General features: G+C 42.5%; 1 protein-coding gene across 1 annotated transcript; it reads right to left on the reverse strand.

Moving 5' to 3' along the window:
• Positions 1 to 5,295: 5,295 nt before the first annotated feature.
• NDUFA12 (NADH:ubiquinone oxidoreductase subunit A12) lies at positions 5,296 to 21,228 on the reverse strand (the record flags this gene model as incomplete). Its single annotated transcript, XM_081997539.1, has 4 exons — positions 5,296 to 5,568; positions 15,881 to 15,968; positions 16,929 to 17,011; positions 21,140 to 21,228. 4 exons carry the CDS (start codon positions 21,226 to 21,228, stop codon positions 5,388 to 5,390), a joined length of 441 nt encoding a protein of 146 aa, XP_081853665.1. The 3' UTR covers positions 5,296 to 5,387.
• Positions 21,229 to 23,407: the final 2,179 nt, after the last annotated feature.

Raw genomic sequence — 23,407 nt, forward strand, 5'->3', positions numbered from 1 at the left:
CAACTAAAAATCCTTTGGGCTATGAAGGATATAAAACAGTCCTACAACCACTTGCCCTAAAACTAATTTTTGAAATATATATCACAGGGAAAAATTGAGCAGTCCATTAGAGGAGTGGGAAAGAAATTACACTGTAGACAAAGAGGAAGAAATAGATACCATATTATAGCAACATAAATGCAATGTAAAACAGAGGTCTCTCGAGCTGCAATTTGCTTAAATGATGCTAACAGTAGTACAGATTTTTTTAAATAGATTCTGTAACTGCAGTTGTTATTACAGAGATTAAATTACACTAAGCAGTTAATGTAGTTTTTGGTGGGTAATTTGCATAAAGAAAAAGATAAGCTCCTAAAATTTTAGTTTGCTGCCTATCCTTCTTAATTGGACCAAACTCCAAAACACTCTGGATTTTAGAAACAACCTGTGAAGCTGTCCTGTAGTCATTGCTCCTGCTCTAAATACCCACTTAAAAATTAGCCAGTAGCTCTTATTTTCACTCTTACGCACACAAACAAAAATTGTTGCTTGCAACATCAAAATCAATCTCTTCTGCCTTATCAGGTTTGTAGTGCAGGATAAACTGATCTAAATGAAGTGATTCATTATTTTAATTAACAAGGAAGAAACTTTGATTTGAATATCTTCAAACAGTTCTTAACCTGTTCTATATATCTTTGTAATTTGAAGAAGGTTTAGCATTGTTTGTTGGAAACTTTGTAATGCAAATTTCCAACTAAATATAGTCTGTATGCTAAATTTGGTATTTCTTTTTCCTAATAAAAGTGTATCTGTGCACATATGTGTATACACATATTGCTTAGCACGCATGTATTCATGTTCTAGTTTTTTTTTAGTCTGTTGATGTTTAATAGGAGAAAAATCATGAACCAAAACCTCTAAGTAAAATGCATAGAGGAAATTCTAAATGTAAGCCTTGAATTGCTTTTTCAAAAAAACAGCTGTCTTATAGGTGATTATTTCACATATAAATTTTGAAAACACTGCTTTTTTCCTCAAAATCCTGCTTTGGTTCTGTCCTTTGTGTTTGTTGCATGTGAACAAATCTAACAGCGCCTGCAAAATTCATCGGTCTGGGAAATGATGTTATGTGGGTTCAGGTGACTCAAAACCGTAAGTAGAGGAAATGGCCAGACCTGGTTTTGGCTCTTCAGCAAAGGGAAGTCTCTGGGGGCCTCCAAACCCTCTGCGGGATGCACGTGGTCTTGCTCCTGCTGGTAGCTGGGAACAGCACGTGCAGCAAAGCGCTCCCCTTCCTGGACTCCGTGCTGAAATTCAGCTGGAAGCGAGAACCGCCATCGGCTCCGGTGCGTGGGCCCTGCTCTGCTTGGGAATCGGAGGGTGGTGTTGGAAGCTCAGCAGGTCTCCAGGAGGAAATCCCTGCTGGGCACTTCCCCGCTGACATGCGTCGCTCTGATCCCTTCCACCGAGATAGGCTTCCCCCCGGCGTAATGCAGCAGTGCCTGGGGGGTTTGTGTGGGCACCCTGAAGTGCCATTTAAAGGCTGCCACTTTCCCCCCCACCTTGAAGCACCTGCTTTTGCACCCCCTTTGCGAACACCACGTGAAGGCAGAGCCTTTAGACTTGCAGTTGTTTTAACCTGTGAGCAAAGCAAGGATCTGCTCCCACTCTCCCCCCTGGTTGCCAGCAGAATAATAAGCCCCACAGAATTAGTAACTCCAGGATTTCACTCTGAATGCATCACAGCTGTGGAAAACACGTACCCCAGCTTTCTGGGCTGATGGCTTTCAACTGTATCCGAAACAATCATCCCTGTAATTCCCACTCAGGACTGCTTCCCAGCACCAACCTTAGCAGGCAACATCCCAAAAACTGAGGCCTGAGCTTATATGACATACAAATGCGAGGCGGTGAGTATCTGAATGTTCTCGGTGTGCCCTCAAGAGTGGGCACAGCATGCAGGAGTCAGTAGTACAGCATCGCTTGGGCAGGAAAGCACAAGGTCTCTTCCCCTCTCCTTTCCATCTTTCTTAAATGGTTTATGATGTCCTTGCCTGTCGAAGATTTCTCCTCCTGCTGTAGCTAGAAATGGTTAGCTCTTTGCTGCAAGTTCTTCAGTGAGAAGCTGGTGCTGCCTCTCCCCTCCATCTATCTCATCTGGTGAAGTAACGTTTTGCCAAGGAGAGCTACAGCAGACTCCTTGGCTGCTTTCAAAGTCACAGACAATATCAAGCCTCAAGAGCGCTGAATAGTGTTTTTGTACTCACCTACAGCACAGGTCCTCTGTCTGAAAGGCAACCTCCACCCTGAACTCCAGACCTGCACAACCAGGGAAATTTTTGGGTCTTAAGGTCAAAATCTGGAGGCTTAGCGAGTGGCGTGCTGCCAATGGATCCTGGTGATGGAGCCCACCCTTGTAAATTTAACACTGTGTTGTGCTGACCTGAGCTGTTGGACTACCAGGGTCTTCACTGAACTCTCTGCTGGCGAAGAGTCACCACCGGTGATGGGGACTGGGCATGTCTAGTGTGTCCTGCCATGCAACGCTAGTTGGCTTAGCAGGGGGGTTGAACATGGCGCATGGTAGGCGTGCGTGGCCAGCAGCACAGCTGCCGTAGGGCCAGTACTGCAGAGCCGTGTTGCATGCCCAAGTATTGACCTATGGTTGCTGGTATCTCCACACGGGGAGATGGTCTCCTGAAGCTCCTTTCTCTGCCATTCTCCACCCTAATGTCTCACACCAAGTTTCGGCTGTATCGGGCAGAGAGGGGTGGCTCCGGGCAGCAGTGGGGGAAGATGCAGCGCTTCGTTGAGGGAAGGGCTCCATGCCAATGTATGGGGCTGAGCCGAGTGTGCTGTTGGCAGAGCAATAGCTGGGAGGCAGCTACAGCAAAGGGCTGCCCAGGGCCACGAGGATGTGCAAAGCTACAGATGAAGACACAATTTTAAAAGAAAACCAAGTTTCAGCACTTTGCTAGTCCAGGAAGAGATACTGGTCTTCTTAATGGGATGGTTCCCCTGTCAGAAAGTTGCCTCTTTTAAAGTTGCATTTAGTGTAAAAGGAGAATATTCCTGTCAGTGCTTCAGTTGCACTTGAAGACACCATCTGCTGCGACACTTGGCCAGCTTGGCATTTAAAATGTCATTTAGACCAGAAAGCAACTGAGCCTGGATACTGAGGCAGATGTCATCAGCAAAGGTGAACTTCCATAAGTGAACGGGGTTGCGGGGTTGCTGATAAAAAGACTGAATCGCAGAAGCATTTACAGAGAACCCTGTGGAAGACCGCTGATTTTTCTGCATATGCTTTATTTCCTGGACATGCCTTATGCAATCTACCTTGGAGAAGCAATGTTACAAGAGATGTCAGTGAAATTCTGCATTTAAAATCCAGCGTTTGTTGTTCCTGATGCTTAAAGCAGGACGAGTGCTTTTCTCTCCTCTCCAGAAATGGGATTGACAGTATTTTCCAAACTGAGCTACCGAGTCCTAGGCTTGCTTCAGCCCAGCGCAGCAGGAGGATGAGTCCGTTTTCCTGCCTTTCCATGGAGTGCTGCTGTACACAAAGCTGCTCGAAACTGTTCGTTCCCTTCACATTTCTGTTCCAGCTGACAACAAAAGCACAAACCGGCTCTGAGCCCTGTTTCTTCAGCGCAAGGGGTGTAGGAAGAGTTACCGCATCCCTGTCTGTCCCCTGAATACAGAGGCTCGTTCCCACCTGTACCTCCTGACACGCGTTTAGGCTGCAGTCCACGGCACAGAGAAGGAAGAGGAATGAAATAGATAGAGAACACATTAAAAAGAAGTAGGGGCTAAAACTAATATATTTAATTGCTTTACACAGGTTTGCACCCACGGGGCAAGTACAGATGAGTGTTGGTAACGAAGCTTCTCAACAGTGCTGGGGGAAACATGTTTCTTAAGGTCAAATCATCTATTAAGATGAAAATGTTGAAAGAGTGCTTTCCACGTATGCTGCACAGTATGGATCAAATTGCTTTTCAGCTGTGCTCAGTGCTTTTGTTGACTTAAATTAAACATTATCCTTTTTTAATTAGATAGGCTAGGAGATCTCACTAAGTGCTCCTTCCTACTAATTTAAAGACTAGAGCTAGTTTAAAGCAATTAAAGGTAAACCCCCCACCTTTAAATAATGAATTAATATGGAAATTGATTTAATAAGGAAGCAACTGGGGTTGAAGTAACCCCGTCAGGTGGGGACGGGAAGGGAAAGAAGCCAGCACCAGGCCAGCGGCGCAGCTGCCGGGGTGGCTCTTAGGGAGCAAAGTAGTTTTTTTCTTGACGGGCATTTTGCTTGCAATTGCAAGCACGTAATACCTTCAAAACCCTTTAGTTGTCTTTAACAATGATTTTTGTAAGTCAGTGTACTGGGTGTAACCGTTAAGGTGCTGGCAGTGGCAGGGCTAGAAGGGCGGCCTGCGTGAGGAGAGGCTGGGGCTGCCCCATGCTGGACACAGCCGGTTCCAGCCGGCTGCAACCAACACCCCCCGCCCCCCTCCCTCCACCCCGGGGCACAGCTGAGCCCCTCAGACAAGATGGTGGTGCCTCTGGGAAAGTGTATTGAAGAAAGGACAAAAACATTGCACAGGCAGGGAGGAGGAGGGGACAAGAAGCGTGCAGCAGCAGTGCAAACACCAGGGCGAGAGCTCCAGGCATCAGAGCAGAGATTCCCGGCAGGAGCCCACACCAGAGCAGGCGGGTGTCTCCTGACAGGAACCGCAGCCCCTGGGGAGCCCACGCTGGAGCAGGTTTGTCCCAAAGGACTGCAAGCCCATGGAGGGGACCCACGCTGGAGCAGGGGAATATGTGAGGAAGGAGCAGCAGAGAGGAGCTGTTATGGACCGAACCATAACCCCCGAGCTCCAGTGCTCAGCCGGGGGGAGTTGGAGGAGCCAGGAATGAAGGTGTGAAGTTGAGCCTGGGAGGAAGGCTCATATAATCCTTGATTTGCCTTATATTGGCTTGAAGAGGTGGCTTCCTAATGTACATGAATAGTACATTATTTGACATTATTTGCCATGCAGAGACTATAATAGGATAATGTTAAAGATGAGAATCCTGTATTTCAAATTTGTATTTGTATTCTGTTGAATGGTACAAACGTGAAAAGTGACTGTCACAGGAATGGTCATCATGCTAAAAAGAGTATGAGAGCTGCTCAAGAGCCACTAATTATATGACAGAAAGCCCAATATCTTGATGAGATTAAGACTTGTCATGTATTCTGTCGTCTACCTCTTCCCATTGTTTTCTCACTTGTTTTCCCTGCAATTCAATAAACTAAACGACAGCTGTTATAGGAGGCTTTTATTTTGAACTAACCCAGTGAAAATACAATTTACACTGAAAGCCAAAGCTGAGGCAAGTCACATTTTTTGTTGTCGTTATTTGCTAGCTGTTGTAGGTGGGATCCACTCTTGTATCTTCTTGCGAGTAGTAGAGTAAGGTACGTACTGTCCGGGAGTGCCACTCAGATTGAATTTGTGGTTCTCCCAGATAAATTTACGAGCGACTGGTGGATGAGTAGTTGGAGGGTCATCCGTCATTGAGTGAAGCCAGCGATGCCTTAAGGGGAAAAAGACACATTGTTATTAAGGAACATTACACGGTCTGTAACAAGCCTTCCTCCTGACTCCCAAGGGTTCTCCTCTGAAGAGACACTAAGGATTGGGGGGTGTGTGTGTGTAATTTTAATCTAGTAAGAATTTTAATGAGACTACAGCATACCGATTTAAAGTAATTACAGAAACGTAACTGATAAATATCAGTTCTGCTTCCAAGCAACTGAAAGCACACCTGAGTTTGAATTTCCTGTTCCTTTGTATGCTTAGTATTTGGGCAGCGAGTATTTAATTGTTAGGAGTTTGTATGGCCTTAACCAGCCAGCCAGGTCAAGGCAAGCACTACAAATAACAAAACCACAAGGTTTGGTTTTGTTTTATTGCCTGGGGGCTTTTTGGCATTTTTTTGATTGTTTTTTTAATTACCAGAAGACTATGCTGTACAGCAATTCCAATACAATCTCCAAAACATTCATGAGGCTACCACTTGGGATATGTATTAATGATGCAGGTTCACCTAAAACAATAATGTAAATGTTTACTGACTGCACAATCAAATGATTAATACCAGTCCGTAATGGGGTAATTACCAAGTGATTACAGTGATTATCCTTTACCTCTGAACTAAATGTCAATCCTCCCCTGTGCAAACAACATTAATGATCAAGCAAAGTATTTTCCATAACAATTTACTGAAACAGTGCAGCAGGGATCAACTGAATCGATTTTATCCCATTTCTATTTCAGTGCCCAAAGCAACTTTCAAACCTGAATAACATTTTAATTATCTGCCAGTTTACATGTATGTCATACTGTATGCACAGTTATGAGAGAAGTGAGGTTATGACTTTTTTTGCAAGCTTATGCATTTTTTACTGAGGTAGAATTAAAGAGGCTTCTGCTAACCAGCTTTTGCCAAAGACTTGACCTAAAAATAGTAAGTCTTCTATTCCAGTTATTAGAAAGCCTAAAAATTCCATCTTCAGCCTTTAGCAACAAATCTGGCACACATCACTGATACAGCAAAACAAAACAACAATAAAAGTAGTGGGAAACAGACTGACAAGTATATTCTAAATCTGAAGAGCTCTACAGAAGGTTGATTATCTTTTCAATCCAATAGCTTCAAGACATTTATTTCAGAAAAAGAAGAACTCACAACTTTGGATATAACTTTAGTACAAAATCTCACTTAAAAAAAAAAAGTCAGCCACATGTTCATTTTCTGTAAGTAAAAAAACAAACAAAAACCCCAAACGAAAGCCACACATTGCAGGAATAAGGACTGCCAGGAAACTGGCTTGAATATCAAACGGGATGGAACCATAAGATCCTTTAAAAGTACGAAGAAAAAGCTTGTTTAGAGGTAAAGAATGGTCTCCTGTGGGAAAAGTCATCCACTTAATGAGTTTGATAGTTATACACACGTTCAGATGAAGTGACCCAATGCAACATGGATGGGAGGGGGATCCCTCTCCTCCTCCCCCCACTCTCCTTTGTAAATCTGGTATCATTTGAAGTACACATTCCTCACTACTTCTATTAAAAAAGATGATGTTGGGCAATGATTTCTGCCTGGAAGAAGGCGGCCCCAACAGCACTACTAATCATGATGTGGTCTGACAATACAGGATCAGGCCTTGCTCTATCTTAAACCTGGTATTACCAGCCTCTGAGATGCCCCGGCCACATTACACAAAGCTCTGGCCTTGGGTGAATTTCCTCTCCCAGTTCACACCTGTTAGAAGAACTCTGCATACTAGCATGCTTCACACCACCCAAGATCTCACGTGTCCATCCATCTCATGGCTAGCATCAAAGGTGGCAGAACTTGACAGAGGTGGGATCATTTGCTCATACCCAACAAGCCAGGTGTCCATTGCTAATGCCAAGCAGCACAGTTTGTGGCATGGGAGGAAGGGGGAAAGAACAGTCTATGTTCTGCCAACATTCTGCCAATACTGACTTAAATACTGTGTTTAAAAATGCTTCATAGTATCACTCCAGAGGAGCCTCAGCTTTTGAAAACTGCTTACCATAACATATAGAGGCAAGAAATTCACACACCTTCACCTAGTGATGCTTCTGGTAACAGTGGATAGGGATCCTGCAATCAAAACCCTGTCTATGCACCTGTCACCGTGCCTCACCGTCCTCACGCTCCCCTAAGAGTGGTGCACACCAACAGGACAAACAAAGAATTGTCTTCTTAGACAGAAATGTGGTTACAAAGGCCCTGAAAGACAGGCTGGAGCAGGTGGAGCATAAGAACTGTATTAAAGCTCAGTTAAAATCAACTAGATTTCAAGCTTGCGTGATGTCTGGCACCTCTGTCATTACAAGTGTAGTTATGTCACACACTGGCTCCTTGAAATGTCAGGAAAATTATCACAATATTGACTTGACAGAATAATTTTATTCTGTCATTTAAACTATTGTTTTCCAGCTTCTCTAAGACTAAATCCATGAAGTCCTTTAAAATACAGTATTTTGGAGTAATTAATATATTTGCTTTCAGGATTTTCTGAAGTTCTAACATCAACATGAAATTGGGCTCAAATTTAAATAGATCAGCTAAACCAATCCTTAAATCCCATTTTCTCACTGGAAAGTGGAAATAAAATTGCTCACCAATGAGACATGTCAGTACAGTCACAGGTACTGAAATAGCGGAATAGATTTCAAAAGTTTGTTTAGAACTCCATCCAACATTAGCTATGCTTATATTTAAGAGTTTCAGGGGTTAAGCCTGGTCACAACAGATTCCCCCTTAGAAACCCAACATGCAGCTTACAAAAGCATTTCAGTTTCCAGAGAGTCTGTTCTCTCAAACAAAAGCTCCCACTCTCCACTTAAGCAAAAGTATGTAAAATCTAAAAACTTTATTTTGGGAAGACTTTCTCCTTGCCAGCCTCCCTCAAAGAGTCCTTTGAAGCCCTGATGTCTTATAGACTCTACTCCCAGATGCCCAAGAAAAGCTTTTCATGCACTAGATTTAACAGCATGAATAGAGATTTGACACCTTGCAGATGGCCAGATTTCTATACAAACTTTGCTTATAAATCCATGCATAGAAAAACAGGATTCAAAAGCAATTAATGACTTAAAACCTACAAAGAAGGAGACAACTCACACAGAGCAAAGAAAATCAGGAGGATAGCAGAAGCTCTGAAGAGGCTGAAGCAGCTTCCTGAATCACAGCACAGAGTCACTACCAAGCAGACTAAGGCTAGCAAAGTCTCTGGACTTTCCTTTGGGTAAACAGATGAAAGACACCTCAAAGTATCTTCAGATGCTCTCAAGACTATGTAGAATTTTCTCCTAAGTCTTAGACAAATATTTAAAAGCAAGGAAATTTCAAACTGAAGCTACAAGGGACCAGAGCCAAGTATATGATGTACAAGCTGTCAAACAAGAACCAATGATACACAAACTCCGTAGCTACTACCATATGTGCATCTGCAAGGTTCAGGCACCATCTACGTAAGTTCAGGATATTTGCCAACTTGTTAGCATGCACTTTTTTCAACAAGGTAACCATGCTGCAATAAGACAAAAGAGAAGTGAAGATCTGTGTTACAGTCAAAGGGCAGAGAAGAATGGGAAGGAAAAAGGGACAAGAAACATGTTTTTACTTGTTTACACACAGGAGATAACTTTGATTTCTCATGCAAGCCACTATAAGATAGCATTGTATAGTAATGAGACAGCATCCCATTTACCTGAAAACACCACACTAGCATTTAATCTGGTTATAAACCCCACAAATTTATTGCAAAGCTACTGAATGGACAGAAATTTTACTCCCCCTTCCTTTTCTGTTCAATCTTTTTGTTTTGTTTTCCTTGGAGGGAGACTTGAAATGCAGCAGTTTTACAAAATATCACATTTCTTCACATTTCTTAGTATGTTTGCACTTTACGTCAGAGATGCTACATTCCTCCCTCCTTCAGCTGTCAGATCAACTCACAAAGAGGATGTAGACTATTAAACTGAAGTTAAACTCGAAATGTTTCATTGTATGAAGTTAGCACTGCTGAAGCTCCTTCCAAAGATGTCAAATTTGCATCACACAGGAAAAAAACATCAAAGTACAGGACAGACATTATACATACATAGGACAGTGCTGGCAAAAATGAAGTGTCCCTGCAAAAGTAGAAAACTATTCTCAGATTAGTTCTTCTTTCCCCACAGGACATGAAAGAGCAAATTATTTTTAAGTAGTTTGTATAGATAAACTAGTTGTCAATTTGTTTTTGCAAAGTATTTGTCTAAAACACAAACCAAATTACATTAAACCAGATAAATGGTAAACGAACAATGTGTGGACAGCCATGAAAGGCTTTGAATGCCGTGCATGAGAAGCACACCTAGCATCAATGATATCACGCCTTGACTTGCATGGACTTTATATACTCTCCAAAGGAAGCCTTACTCCACAGTGTAACTCTTTTCAACCCTGTTGAAAGTGGAAAACTGGGTTCCAAGCTGCCCACCCTCAGCGGGCTTGAGCTGAACCTCCCAGAATCCTCCAAAAGCAAACTTGTGCTCTTCCAAATTTCAGCTACAGAAGTATCCTGATCACTGACTAGCGAATAGGAGCCCATGACTAGAATAAGCAGACACATAGAGAAGTTTTGCATGAGACGTGAACATAACCTGAAAATCTCTCTCCTCTCATCCCAAACAGATTAAGGACTGTAAAATACTCAGTCCTCTCCCCTCACCTTGTTTCAGTTGAAATAACCAACAAACCCTTAGATGTGAGGCTCAGAGAACCAAGAAATACAAGTCTGAAAGAGATTTAGATACTCTGCGTATGCTTCAGACCCAAGGAAGTATCAGCTACATCCACATCACTCCCAGCAGGCAACGGCTTGTTAGGGAATTGCTGTAATACTGGCTTGCTCATCTTCCCAAACCAAGTTATACCAGTGAAGATGAGTAGAATTTTTTAGTGGTAAGGAAGGTAATGTCCAATCTGTATCACTACTTCTGTAATTTAAACCTACTGCTTCCTACTCTACCCATCTATCTGTGAAAGACGGACTATGCTTTTTTCTTCTGCAAGAGATTAAATGCTTCAAGATCATACACACGGTCATTTCCTCTCCTTTTTAAGCAACCCCAAATATTTCCAACTGTCCTCAGAGATCTGACTGTTTGTGCTGCTCTTCGCTCTTCCCCAGGTTACTTCCACTGGTCAAGCGCTATACCCTATGTAAGTCTTCCTGGTCGTAAGCAGAAAGGAAGAGTCACTTTGCATGAGTACAGGCAGTAATTCTTCCTACTTCTCGGGAAGGCACACTTCTTTCTCAGCAGTGTGATAAAGCGGACTTAGTCAACCTGCCATCCCCATAAAACCCAGATCATCCTGCAGCACTGCTAGTTGCTCTCCTCCTGCGCACTACAAAGTAAGAGGCTGCTGGTGCCAGCAGAGCAGGGTCCTGCTCTCCATCTCTACACCCAGCCATATGACTTCACTCCTCCTTTTCCTCTTGGGATTGCAAAGTGAGACAACGCAGCTTACCATGTTGCCAAACTTATGAGTCCAGATAATCTGCAGCTGGTAATTATATTAATGAAAAAAGCAGTACTGAGCTCTTCGATTCATCATCTGTGTATTACACCCCTAATACTTCACTCTGTGCAGCCTTTGATTATGGGGGAAAAAAAAAGCTAACACTTGCTATAAGCATACCTCCTTTACTAACAAACCTGCCCAGAACATTCCATGTAAGCCTCAGCTTGCCTGTGATACAAATCTGCTTCTACCGGGGCGGGTGGGAGAGTGGATGGAGAGAACTATAACCCCTATAGCCCTTACCCTAGGAAGAGAGAAAACTGCATTATTATCAAGTAGTACACATTCCAGATAGCCAGTTTTTACTATGAAAACTCTTTGTCTGTGAAAATACTTTTGGTACCCTGACTAATACTTACAAGCTGCTCAGGGATTCCTCCTTCAAGGAGGCACATGCTCCTCTTAAGATTAACACTAACGTTTTCTTTCTTGAAACCTTTCAAAAGCTTTTCTAGAGAGCCAAAACTATAAAATATTAAACCTGAAAGTCAATTTATCCGTACTATCTTCCTGCTTGGTTTCTGATTATTTTTTGAGCAAACACAAATAAATTTTGCTTTTAATGTAACTCTGTAACTACAGAGCGCATCTGTGCCTAAGTTGTGACTACACGTGAATGTGAACATGTGCATGAAGCAGCATATGCCAGTTGTACAAAATAGTATCACATGCTGCTCCTGGAGATGATTTTCTAACTGTAGTACTTTTAGGTTGGGAGATAAATGAATGAGGAACAAAAGGTGATACTGGGCCTTCTAATGGAACAGTAAAATGGAAATGAGCTCAATACACAGCCCAATGATTAGAGCAATTCTGTAATGGAGACATCTATAAAAGCACTAAATAGAGTGCATACAGGCACTGCTATAAACAGTTTTAACTTTTATCGTTTATATGTTCACAGAGCAGATCTGATCACTGTGTTCAAAAAAGGAAGTACTAAGTCCCTGCAAACAACATGCTCTGAACAGTAGCAGATGAAACCAGTATTTTGTCTAACAAGTCTAAAAGATGTCTTTGTGTAGGAAAAAAATGTGCCCAGTATCTTGTATAGTGTTACAAGAAGATTAATACTAATCATTCCCAATGTAAGTACTGAGGAATTAAAAAAAAAAAAAATCTAACTAACTTGTCTCCAACATCTTGATTCTGTAGATAAGAAAAGAAAATCCAGAGCAATAAAGAGGTTAAATAACACAACCAAATCAGAATACACCACAAGCCTACATATTCTGGTATGGCAACATTTCAAAAAAGCAACAAATCTCAATTCCCTCTATAGTAGACATATGTCAAAACAACTCTTTTCATTTCCTTCAGACTGTGATTTCAGTTCATCCGTTGTCAAAAGCCATTACACCACTTATTTCAGAATACTGAAAATATTCAGTACTTCCTAAAAATGGTACTACAATATGTTATGACATATGAAGTGTTTTTTCTTGCTGCTTTTTCCTTTTCTCCAGTATCTGACAGAAGGTAAAGGGTAGCTAAATGAATTCCCATTTCATTTTTTCCAGACAGTTGTTTTTAGAACTTTTCAATATACCAAAATGCTTTTTCCAGTTCACCACACATGAAATGCAAGTTCCACCTCATTGTATTTCATCATTCATATTCCACAATCCTGAAGGCACATGACTGACCACAAAATTATACTTTAAGATGCACAGTGTATTCAACAACCAGAAACATGGGAAAAGTGACCTGTAGTATGACTTATACTGGGAAAAAAAAAATAAAAAGGAAGAAAGTGTTTTTCCTGCACATCTGCTAGTGTTCTCTGTACTTTCCAAGAAAATAATGTAACTACACATACAGTAGGATTTTTATAAGAGTACTTCAAAATAATTTAAAACTCATATTACTATTAAAAAACTCCCAGAAAATCTGAAATCTCCAGGTTAGCCCTGGTCTTTAACCTCAATTTTGTTGTAAGTGCCATTTTTAGGCACAAGAATTGCAAAATATTTTCTGAAAGTAACACCAGCATAAACCGTGTAGTAACACCTGCTTCCACCTGCAGAGGGTACAACAACATAACCACACAATGCTCTACTGACATGAGTTATCTAAAAACCAGAGTCAAAAATCCGTGTTCAGAAGTATTCACATCACAACCCAGCTGTTACAATGGTAATTTATATACTTCCCAGTTGACCCAAGGATGACAAACTTGTCTCAAGTTTCCATCTATTGAAGGGAGGGGAAGTGCTTTCAGAAATAAACATTTTTTACAACTGACAGGCCAGATACTATTATAGTACGGACCAAATTAATCTCTCTGTTAGTAGAAGTAATTTCACAAAATCTAATTTATTTCCAACAAATTTCTGGGACCAAGAAAACCCACTCACTGTTTCCTGTGTCATTGCACAACCCCAGTGTTACATTCACAGCAACTTGTACAATATATTAAAAGTCTCAATTCAGAAGTCTATGCCATGTTAAAAATTTAAGACACTATACCACCAGATGAAAAAAACCACAGTCTTAAAAGACAGCATTCATTCCCAGTCGTAATACTTCTATTTTTAAAGATACATCTAAACGATATAGAATTACAAGTCAGTGATTTAGATGTGTCACAAAGCTAGGATTCCTACATAAGAATAAACATCTAAGGTTGCCATGGGACATACAAATTTATCAGCAACAAAAAAAAACCCAAACAAAAAAACTGAACAGTACTGCACAACTAAGTTTCCTGACAAAAATACCTTAGAATACAGGACTGTTTACCCTTTCATACCCCACTGCACTGTCCAGTCTTGAAAATAATGAAACATTTACTGTTTTTTCTAGGGCAATTTTTTCCACATTGATAGGAAAACTATCTCACTAATTTATGTGATCTAAACAAGCTACTTAATCCTAGAAACATCATTTTGATACTCAGGAAGAAACCCTTTATCTAGGTTTGTAAGGACACAATAAAAAACATATAAGCACGAACAAAAAGAAAAAAAAAAAAAAATACCCCAACAAACCCATGTCTCAAAAATCAGGAAAATCTTGAAAACCAGGACATTCTAATAGTGAAAGGATAAAAATTAGAACCAAACAACAGCTATTATGCAAATAACAAGGAACAGCCCTACACTGGCATGAACGTCCTAGTTTTGGAGATTCTAATGTCACTTCTAAAAAACAATGCCATTTACCTCTTACAGGAGAAGACAGAAAAAAATCATGAACTGCATTAAACACAATTTTAAGGCTGGGAGAATTTGAAACAAAACTGACGACCTAGACAGTCAACCCATGCATTTCTCAAATGTTCTAACAAGAGTCATAATTTAGCAGTTTACGTAATCAGTCTCAGCCTTGGCACAGAACATCTCTCACAGGAATAATAAAACCCAATGCTCAGTCTACCCAAGCACCTTTTACTTCCTATCACCTTTCATTGCTTTGTGGCTGTCCTGGTTTCAGCCAGGATAGAGCTGGTTTTCTTCACAGAAGCTAGTGTGAGACTGTGTTTTGGATTTGGGATGAGGAACTGTTGATAATGTGCTGATGTTTTGCGTTGTTGCTGAGCAGTCAAGGACAGTCCAGCTTCTCGTGCTGGCCTGCCAGCAAGCAGGCTGGGGGTGCACGGGAAGCTGGGAGGGGACACAGGCGGGACAGCTGACCCAGACTGGCCAAAGAGATATTCCCTACCATCCGACGTCATGCCCAGTACATAAACTGGAGTTGGCCGGGGGGCGGAAATCGCTGCTCGGGGACGGGCTGTCGATCACTGGGTGGTGAGCAATTTCTGTATTGGGCATCACTTGTTCTTGTACATTCCTTTGTTGCTATTATCATTGTTGTTCCCTTCTTTCTTTCTGTCCTATTAAACCGTGTTTATCTCAACCCACGAGGTTTTTCCTAATTCTCTCCCCCGTCCCACTGTGGAAGGGGGAGTGAGGGAGCGCTGCGTGGTGCTTAGTTGCCAGCTGGGGCTAAACCACGACAGTGGCTGAAGTGCTATTTGTATTCCTCAAGAATTGGGTAGAAACTGGTTTTGCTAGCATACACTGTTACTTTTTTAGGTGTGTGTTTTTCCCGAGTTGTTTAGGAAGACAAAAAAAGTATTAACAGCTGTGCGGACAGAGATCTTGTGGAACTCAAGGTTGTACAGAATTATTACTGAAATGCATGAACAGAAAACAAAACCTTACAAAAAGTTATAGTCAAGTAGCAGTCAACATACAGAGCATCCTGGCCCTTTGCTGTTCATCATCTTGTAGATTATCAATGTATATGAACTGAAATAATTATGCTGTTAATGGCTGTGGATTAAGGAATTTTGTTCCATCATTGCCTTATGTTCTTGTCTAGAATGCATAATAAAAATATTTTTTCTACCTTTGCCGGCTCAATGCTACTGTAGGCTTTGCCAAACCATTAAGATGGAATCACAACTAATAAGGAAAATTGGAAGACCGGCTTGACATGCTCAATATGGCTGGCAAAATGCTTTTCTCGTTTCAAGAAGCAGTGAGTGTGACTGCCAGGACAGTGAGCAATATAACATTATGAATGCAGTTCAAAATTAAAAGTAAACAGTCTGAAATCTTCTGGTCATATAGAAGATATCACCATACAAGAAAATTTTATTACCATAAAATTGTGGGTTTGTGGGTTGTTGTGGTTTTTTTTTTAATTTTCTGCTTTGTAATACAAGAAAATATACAGGCAATTACACAATTGGTATCTGTCCACATTATTAAGCTAAATGGTTTACCATTCGGGGGGCACCATACTTCCATCAACTTCCCAAAACGTATTTTTGCCATTCATTTCGTTAGTATAGATTACCCATCTGTGTCGACCTTAAAACAAACAGAAATACTGTTTTAGCTCAAAAAAAAAAAAAAAATCATATAAAGAACAGAATTAATGAGAACACAAGGAAAAGTATTTTGACAAAAAGTATCTACCATTATGGGCACTTATTTCAAAGTCAGTACAGCTTTTATTTTTCTAAGTCTTCTGTATTTCCACTGTTACTGTATTTTTATATAGCTGAATCTAACATGCTCACAAGGAAGTGAGTATTAGTTATTGTATAAGTAATGGGGAAATAGGAACTTAAAAAATTTTCAGACAGAGAAATAGGTTTGGGGACTTAGTAACCTAAGATTAAACTAAGTTTCAGCCATATAAAACTACCAAGCAACGTTTACCAGCAACCGCTATCCCCCAGGTACCCTACGAGTCAACCTACAGTAGGCAGAGCTTGGTCTAACCAGGGTGTCAACTGCTTACATGTCACTTTTGTTGTTTTAGGTGCTACCTTTCTACTCTACAAATCTCTACTCTACAAAACTCTACAAATGTTTTTTTTAAATCCCATTACTTAAAGTAATAGGAAGTTTAAGCCAACCTGTGTTTCTTTGCCCTGAAGTGACCATATAAGTAGCGTTGTGAAGCAGATTTGAAGGCAGTTCTTTTTCTTACCCCACCCAATAAGCTATCAGCTTTTGGGTCAAGGACCAAATTCAGCTCTCAGTCACATTCTCATACAGGCATATCTACATGGAGAGCATCTGACTGCCTTATATTTATCCCGTATTTATTATTTCAGATTGGCTATGTTTGCAAATGAATTGAGGGAAGCAGTAGAGAAACAGAAGATGTCAAAGCATTTCTATGAGACCCCACTCTAAGACTCACACAAGCCAAGTGCGAGAAAGTCAGACAGGCAACAAGTTCTATTTCACTAGCAGAAACTATACAAGCTATACAACGTTGGACAGTCAGTCAGGAGGTGTTCACATTAGCACACATACCAAAGAAGTTTCTTTTGTCTTCATAGTATTTGTTTCCATATTTGTCAATTCCTATCAGCGTACCAGTCTTCAAATCATTGACTCTGTGAATTCCCAAAACAACAGTTTCAACTGACATCATCTTAGAATGAAGTTATGATAGAGGTTTCTTAGGGGCTGGTAAAAATCTGTAATGAAAACTCCTAAACACATATATGTAAAGCTATTTAAAAAAAATATTCAAGCTTAAGGATTGCAAAACATAATCACCAATTCCTGCAACTACTGTCAGCGTGCCTTTAGCACACACCCCACATGCAGGCTAATAAAAGTCATACAAAAAGGTTTGGGGGGGCTATTATTTATGTAAAAGCTCTTTATAGTGAAAGACAAAGCAACTCTGCAATATAGCACCATTTAACACCCACAAAACCTTAAGTGGGTGGAAGTCCCAGAGACACATGTTAGTTCACTTAGTTGAAGATGTTACCATCCTTCTCAACTATTTGTTCCTACCATTTCAACTTGAGTTGCCATGGAAAGTGGTCAGCACTGAAGCAGCTTAAGATGTGGCTTAAGATGCCCATATATGGGGGCACTAATTTCCAGGAAAGGAATAATAATACTTTAAGCCATTGTAGCTGCTTGCCAAGGAAATGCATGCTAAACCCTAAATTACTATTATTACTTTCTAGTTTTTGTATAACTGTGAAAGATGCAAGCATTTACCCTACCACTCTTATAGTAACCCAGGTAAGGTATATACCAGTTTCAATTCTTTATACAGAACACATTTTAACATTACTGTACGTATAAATAGTTAAACGGAACCTATGATCTACATTCTATTGACAAAACCTTAAAATTACTGAAGTGCTCTTTCCCCCTTAGATCTTCATCTTTGCTTTCCTTTTTACTGACATTTATCCCAGGCAGAATTACATGAGGAAAAGTTTACTCTCAAAGGTTTTAGTTGTTTGTAGTATTATACGCATACTCAACTCAGTCCCAGGTGACAGAAGGGATGTGCATATGCAGGCTTCCTTAGTTGGGAGTTTAACTATAAAGAATAAAGTTTTTTTTGTTGTCTTTTCTCCCAGGGTGCATGAAAGCGATAATCACACCACCAAGTACTCATTTTTAAACCTCTGTGGTCCCAGGCAGAAAGATTCTCTGACACAGGCCTCATCTGTCAACGAAACACCCAAAGATCTCTGGCTCAGTCATCCAAGCCTGAGCTCCCAGCTTCAGAAAAAGAAGAGCCATTTCACTGCTGCTCTCCCTTCCTTCTTTCCCTCCCTTTCTTGTAAGGGTTCTTATGCCCTTGTCCCGATTCCATGCCCCGAATACCAATTTGAAATACTTAAGAGATATTTATGGCTTCCAGAAGACATTTTCCAGCCAATTCACCAAGTCTTGAGCAAGAATAATGTTTCCAGGTGCATAGGCTCTTAATAATTTGAATTCTACTGCACAAAACCTGTTCCAGCCACCTTAGTGGGGAAAAAAGAGAGAAAAGCAGGGAAATTCAGAATAAAACCCTTCCAGAGAAAGAGTTGCCTGACCTGGGTAAATCGTTTTTCCAAGTTACTGAACTGATGTTCTTAAACACATCAGTTGTTGCAAGAAAGATACATCTTGATTACTCTTCCTGTAAGCGCCAAGTCTATTCCTTGAGCTGGGATGGAAGATTCAGTGGCTTGAAAGGTGAAGGAGAGGCAGCAGCTATGTTTGTGGTTGGTATGGTTATGAGGATCACGTGTGATTCTCCACCTAGCACACTTCTAACTTCAGTCTTCTGAAAGAAAAAAAAAGAGAGTACCGCCTCCGGTCTTGCCAGCTCCCTTTTTCTACGTGGTAGAAAGATGTCAACACAGTCTGTGATCTTTGACTCACAAAAGCTACCTGAGAAGACATTCATTAAGATGTGCTTTGGAAGAGGCACTCTGGTGAAACCTAATACTTAAACTCTTCTACACTTTCATTTCCCCAGCCCCACTTCTTCTTGAGAACTGCCACTGTAATAGCTACAGCCTGAGGAAGTGAAACAAAGTGGAGAAAACAACTTGGGGGGATGACAGAAAATAGTAACAGTAAAATACTAGCCAGAGAAATCATATATTGTCTTAACTTATACTGCTTAACAGCTTGAAATTTCCTTCTAAAAAGTTGTGCAAGAGGAAGATCTGAGCTGCTTTCTACAGTGGAGACAGAAAAGCCAGAAGCTGCCAGTCACCAGAGCTAGTAGGTATACAGAAGCTGAGACCTCCCAAAAGTCAAGCTGACTTCAGAAAAGTATACAATATAGTGTCACAAAACAAATGAAAAAAACATTTTAAATGTATAATAATTGTAAAGGGAGCCATACATTGACTGACAGGAAGAAGACAACATGCTACATGTTTGTAGCCGTATTTAACACTTCACAAGGTTCCTGAGCAAAACAAAACCAAAACAGGAATACACCCCCACCCCCCTCAAAAGCACAGGGGTCTGACAGATGATGGTATTATCACAGAGAGGAAGGTCACATTATTGTACAGGAAATTCTGTACTGTCTTCAGGGCTGGAGTGGTACCACACCAGAAAGAAATTCAATGGTATGAAGGTCATAGCACAAGGTGATGCACCTGGAGAGTAGCAAGAGCTGAAGCACTGTGCGTGTAATCACAAAGAAAACATCTGGATGTCACAAGGCAATAATGAGCTGCCAATTAAATGGCATATGGGGAAAAAAAAGGACAAGCGGATCCTGGGATATACCAGGTGAACTGAGCTGTCTTCAGTGAGCAAAGCAAGTACTAAAGTCACTGTATGAAAATACTGACAAGGCCTGATCAGCAACTGGGTAAAATGTTATGTTTAACTGTTCAAAACAAATCCATTTAGGCTACAAGAAATAACACAAAAAGGGCTATTATGATGATTGGAGGAAAAAAAAAGTCTTCAAGAAGGCTCAGAAAGGTTGGCTTGTTTATTCTGGCATGAGAGAGTCCTTGATATATAACAGGGAAATTTATTTTTGTGAATCCTCCCTATCCCATACTCCTCTGACTTCCCACTGTTGATTAAAAAAAGGCTTTTGGCCTATGTGGTCATGGCCTACAACATTTGCTGTACCCTGAAGAAATGTTCTATTACTTTTCCAAGACCATCTACAAAGAACACAGGTTACTGACACTGCCAAATTTGGATCATATAACATTCAGACCTCCACCCTACATTTCATCAAGGACCTGAATGAAATAAAGTACCTTTGTAAATGTGCAGCTCCTCCTATTTGGGAAGAGCTTCAAGCACACTGTATCACAATTCAAAATACTCTTCACATGGTAGAGATGAGATGTGAGTGGGGGAAAAAAAAGAGAAAAAGTTTAACACGGATGAGTGCAAGGTTCTGTGCTTGGGGAACAAACTACGCAGACATGACTGGAAACAAAGGCTGCAACTAGTTCTGCAGAAAATGCCACTGGGGCTGGTGGTCATCCAAAGGTGAGCACAGGTCAACGGTGACAACCTGTTGCCAAAGAGGCAGATGTAGAGCTTGAAGCATTGAAGAATTACAGCCGGTATGACAGATAAATTGATTCTCTGCTTTACACCGCAGAATTTCGGCAGAAGCACGGCTTTCAGATTCAGTTCAAGAACGCCGCCGCCAACCTGCGGTGATCGGAGCAAAGGGCCGCTGGGCCAGCGCGATGGCGGCCGGCAGCAGCACAGGAGGTGGCTGCAGCAAGGGCACAGCGTCACCACGGCGGGCACGGCTGTGGCAAGAGGACTAAGGACTGAGCCTGGACACCGGCAAAACCTGTCTGGGCGATACTGACAGCTCAGCATCCAGGAACCTACTAAGATGCCTAAAAAAGAGAAAACAAAGACCGGAGCCTGCCTGGGAACCGCTCTGACCACAGTATCCACCGCCGACCGGGACGCGGGGCAGCGAGCCGTACCGGCCCAGCACACCGCCCCTCGGCGGAGCGCACGGAGGGCTGTACGGAGCGGCTTCCTGCTGAGGCCAGGCCCGGCGCCGCCCGCCGTGAGGCAGAGCCCGCCGACCACCCCGTCGCTGCGGTGAGCGGCGGCCGCCCCGTGTCGTTCCCTCACTCCGCCAACCCCGCTCCGTGCGGGGCCGAGCGCCCGCGACCGACCCGCCCAGCCGCCAAGGTGACCCCGCGGTGCGGCGATGCGGGAGCGGGGAGCCCCCTCGCCGCCTGCTCCGGGCGCCCTGTTACCTCAACAGTTGCCACACGGCGCCACGGACGCCGCCGTGGCCGCCGAGGTGCTTCAGCGCCCGCTTCAGCACCTGCACGTACTCCGCCATCTTGAGGCGGTGCCGCCCGCCCCCGGCGCCGCCGCCGTTCCGGACTGGGGCCGTCCAGCCCCTCGGCCCTCACCGCGGCCCGGCCCCTTCACCGGGGCGGCACCACCTCGTCCGCCCGGCGCCCGAGGGAGGGCGGCGAGGAAGGGGCGGTGTTTCGCCGTGCGCCATTTGCTTGGTGGTTACTGACGCTGTCCGGGCCGCGGAGGCTGGGCCGATTGGACGCGGCCTCTGGGGCCGTGCAGGCCCGCGCCCGGCATGGAGCAGGCGCGCCGTGGCTCTCCGTGGCCTGCCCCTGATCACGGGCAAGGAGGGAGATTTACTGCCCTCCAGGCAGTCCGGTGCTGCCCTGCCTAGCTGCCGGGAACGTTAGTCCTCATCCTGCTTCTGCCTCGCAAGCAGCTCTTCAGTCGTCCCCTCCTGCTCTGTGATCCGCACCAGTGAAGAACATGGCTCCGTCGTTCTTGTTGACTCCAGCAAACAATTGTAGGCTGCAGTTAGATGCCCCTAATCACCTCTTCACCAGTCTGTAGGTGCAGAACTCCCTCAAAACCCATCTTCATAAAGGCACGTCCCTGGCTGTTAGCTGTTGCAACAGTCTTTTGCTGGAGCAGGACCTCAACATCCTGGTTGAACAGGACCCTGGTATCCCAGGTACTGCCTTGCCAGCCAAGGGGGTGATAATTTCCCAGGACTGGCTGCCCTCACCCCATGCAGACTGTGGGTGGTGGTCAGAGAAAAGCTTAACAGTCTTGCCTCTCCCCATCTTTATCCAACTCTGTGAGGCCATTAAGGAATGTGCATCTCTTCTCTTGTCCACCTCTGCACCCTGCCATCTCCATCTTGTCCCACTGCCTTCTCCTGGTTCTCTACCAGCAGGAAGAAGTATTTTTGATCACCCTGTGGTGGATGTTGGAAGTGCTTTACTGCTGTTGCTGCAAGGCTGGTCTGGCAAGGTGGAGAAACTATTTCACTGACCTTCACAAGGCTAGGACTACACAGGCCAGCCAAAAATAGATCCATGGTACCTTGGCAGAGCAGGCAGGACTTGGAAAAGCACCTGGTAAACACATCATCAGTGCTGCAACTGGCACTGGCCGATCAGCGGAGCCCAGCTGTCAGCACAGAGAGGCCAAGCTGCTGGGCACTGACACCATCAGAACTGGGGATTTGGGAAGGGACAAAGCAAGAGTCAAACTGAAAATGAAGTAGGTGGTGTTAAACATGAAAGGAAAATGAGACTGGGAAAAAGGGCTGTCAGCCAAGTTCACAGTGTGGATATAACACCCATTTCAACATAAAGTCTAATGGTCTAAGTTTCCCATTCAAAATTTTTTACATTATTTACATTTTACCTTAGAAAAACTATTTTTATTCTGTTTGTCTATTCCACTGCCATTCCCTCTTAGTATGGAACATCACATAAATTTATTCTGCAGTGGTTCAGAACTGTGGAACATACGTTTGCAACATTAATTGGAATTCCTTTTCTTAATTAAACTAAGAAACAACAGAGAGACTAAAAAATAAGACAAAACTATGTAAATTTTGAAAATGTTACCACTTCTTGCCTCGTCCTCCTAAAATTGCAAAGTTCCAGAAGCAAAGTCCAATCTACAACACAGCGGGACACTCCACAATTCAGTGTCCCATAATACTCAAGTCCAGTCTCTTAACTGCATTTTCTCTCCCTCTAGTCTAAAAAATTCAATCTCTAATGCTTTCACTAATGAATATTTTAGCCCGTCCAATAACACATATTATTGCCAAAAAGCACAATGAAAAAGTTTTTGTCAATTCGTTTCAATTACTTTAAAAGGTTAAAAGGTAAATTCATAGCCTGGAACTAAAGTGTAATGTTACTAAATAATGTACATATTTTATAATTTTCAAAAAACATTCAAATATGTCTATACCTCTGTGACAACACTCAAAAACCCCATAATAAATTTACTGGCACTTTCAGAAAATACCTGCCACTTCGTGGGAGCTGTTTGGGTTATGTCTCCAGCAGTAACTCTACTTTCATCTTCCACTTCCCAGTGGCAGAATTCCACTGGTTACAGGGTGAAAGAAGGCCCCATTTTACAGTTGTTCCTCAGCTAGCCTTCATTAGCCAAAGTATGTGGCTATTCAGTTTGCTCCCTAGTAAAACTCGTAAGATGAAGCAGGACTGAAGTCA

This window comes from Phaethon aethereus, assembly GCF_964289735.1.
Source record: "Phaethon aethereus genome assembly, chromosome: 1".
NCBI lineage: Eukaryota > Metazoa > Chordata > Aves > Phaethontiformes > Phaethontidae > Phaethon > Phaethon aethereus.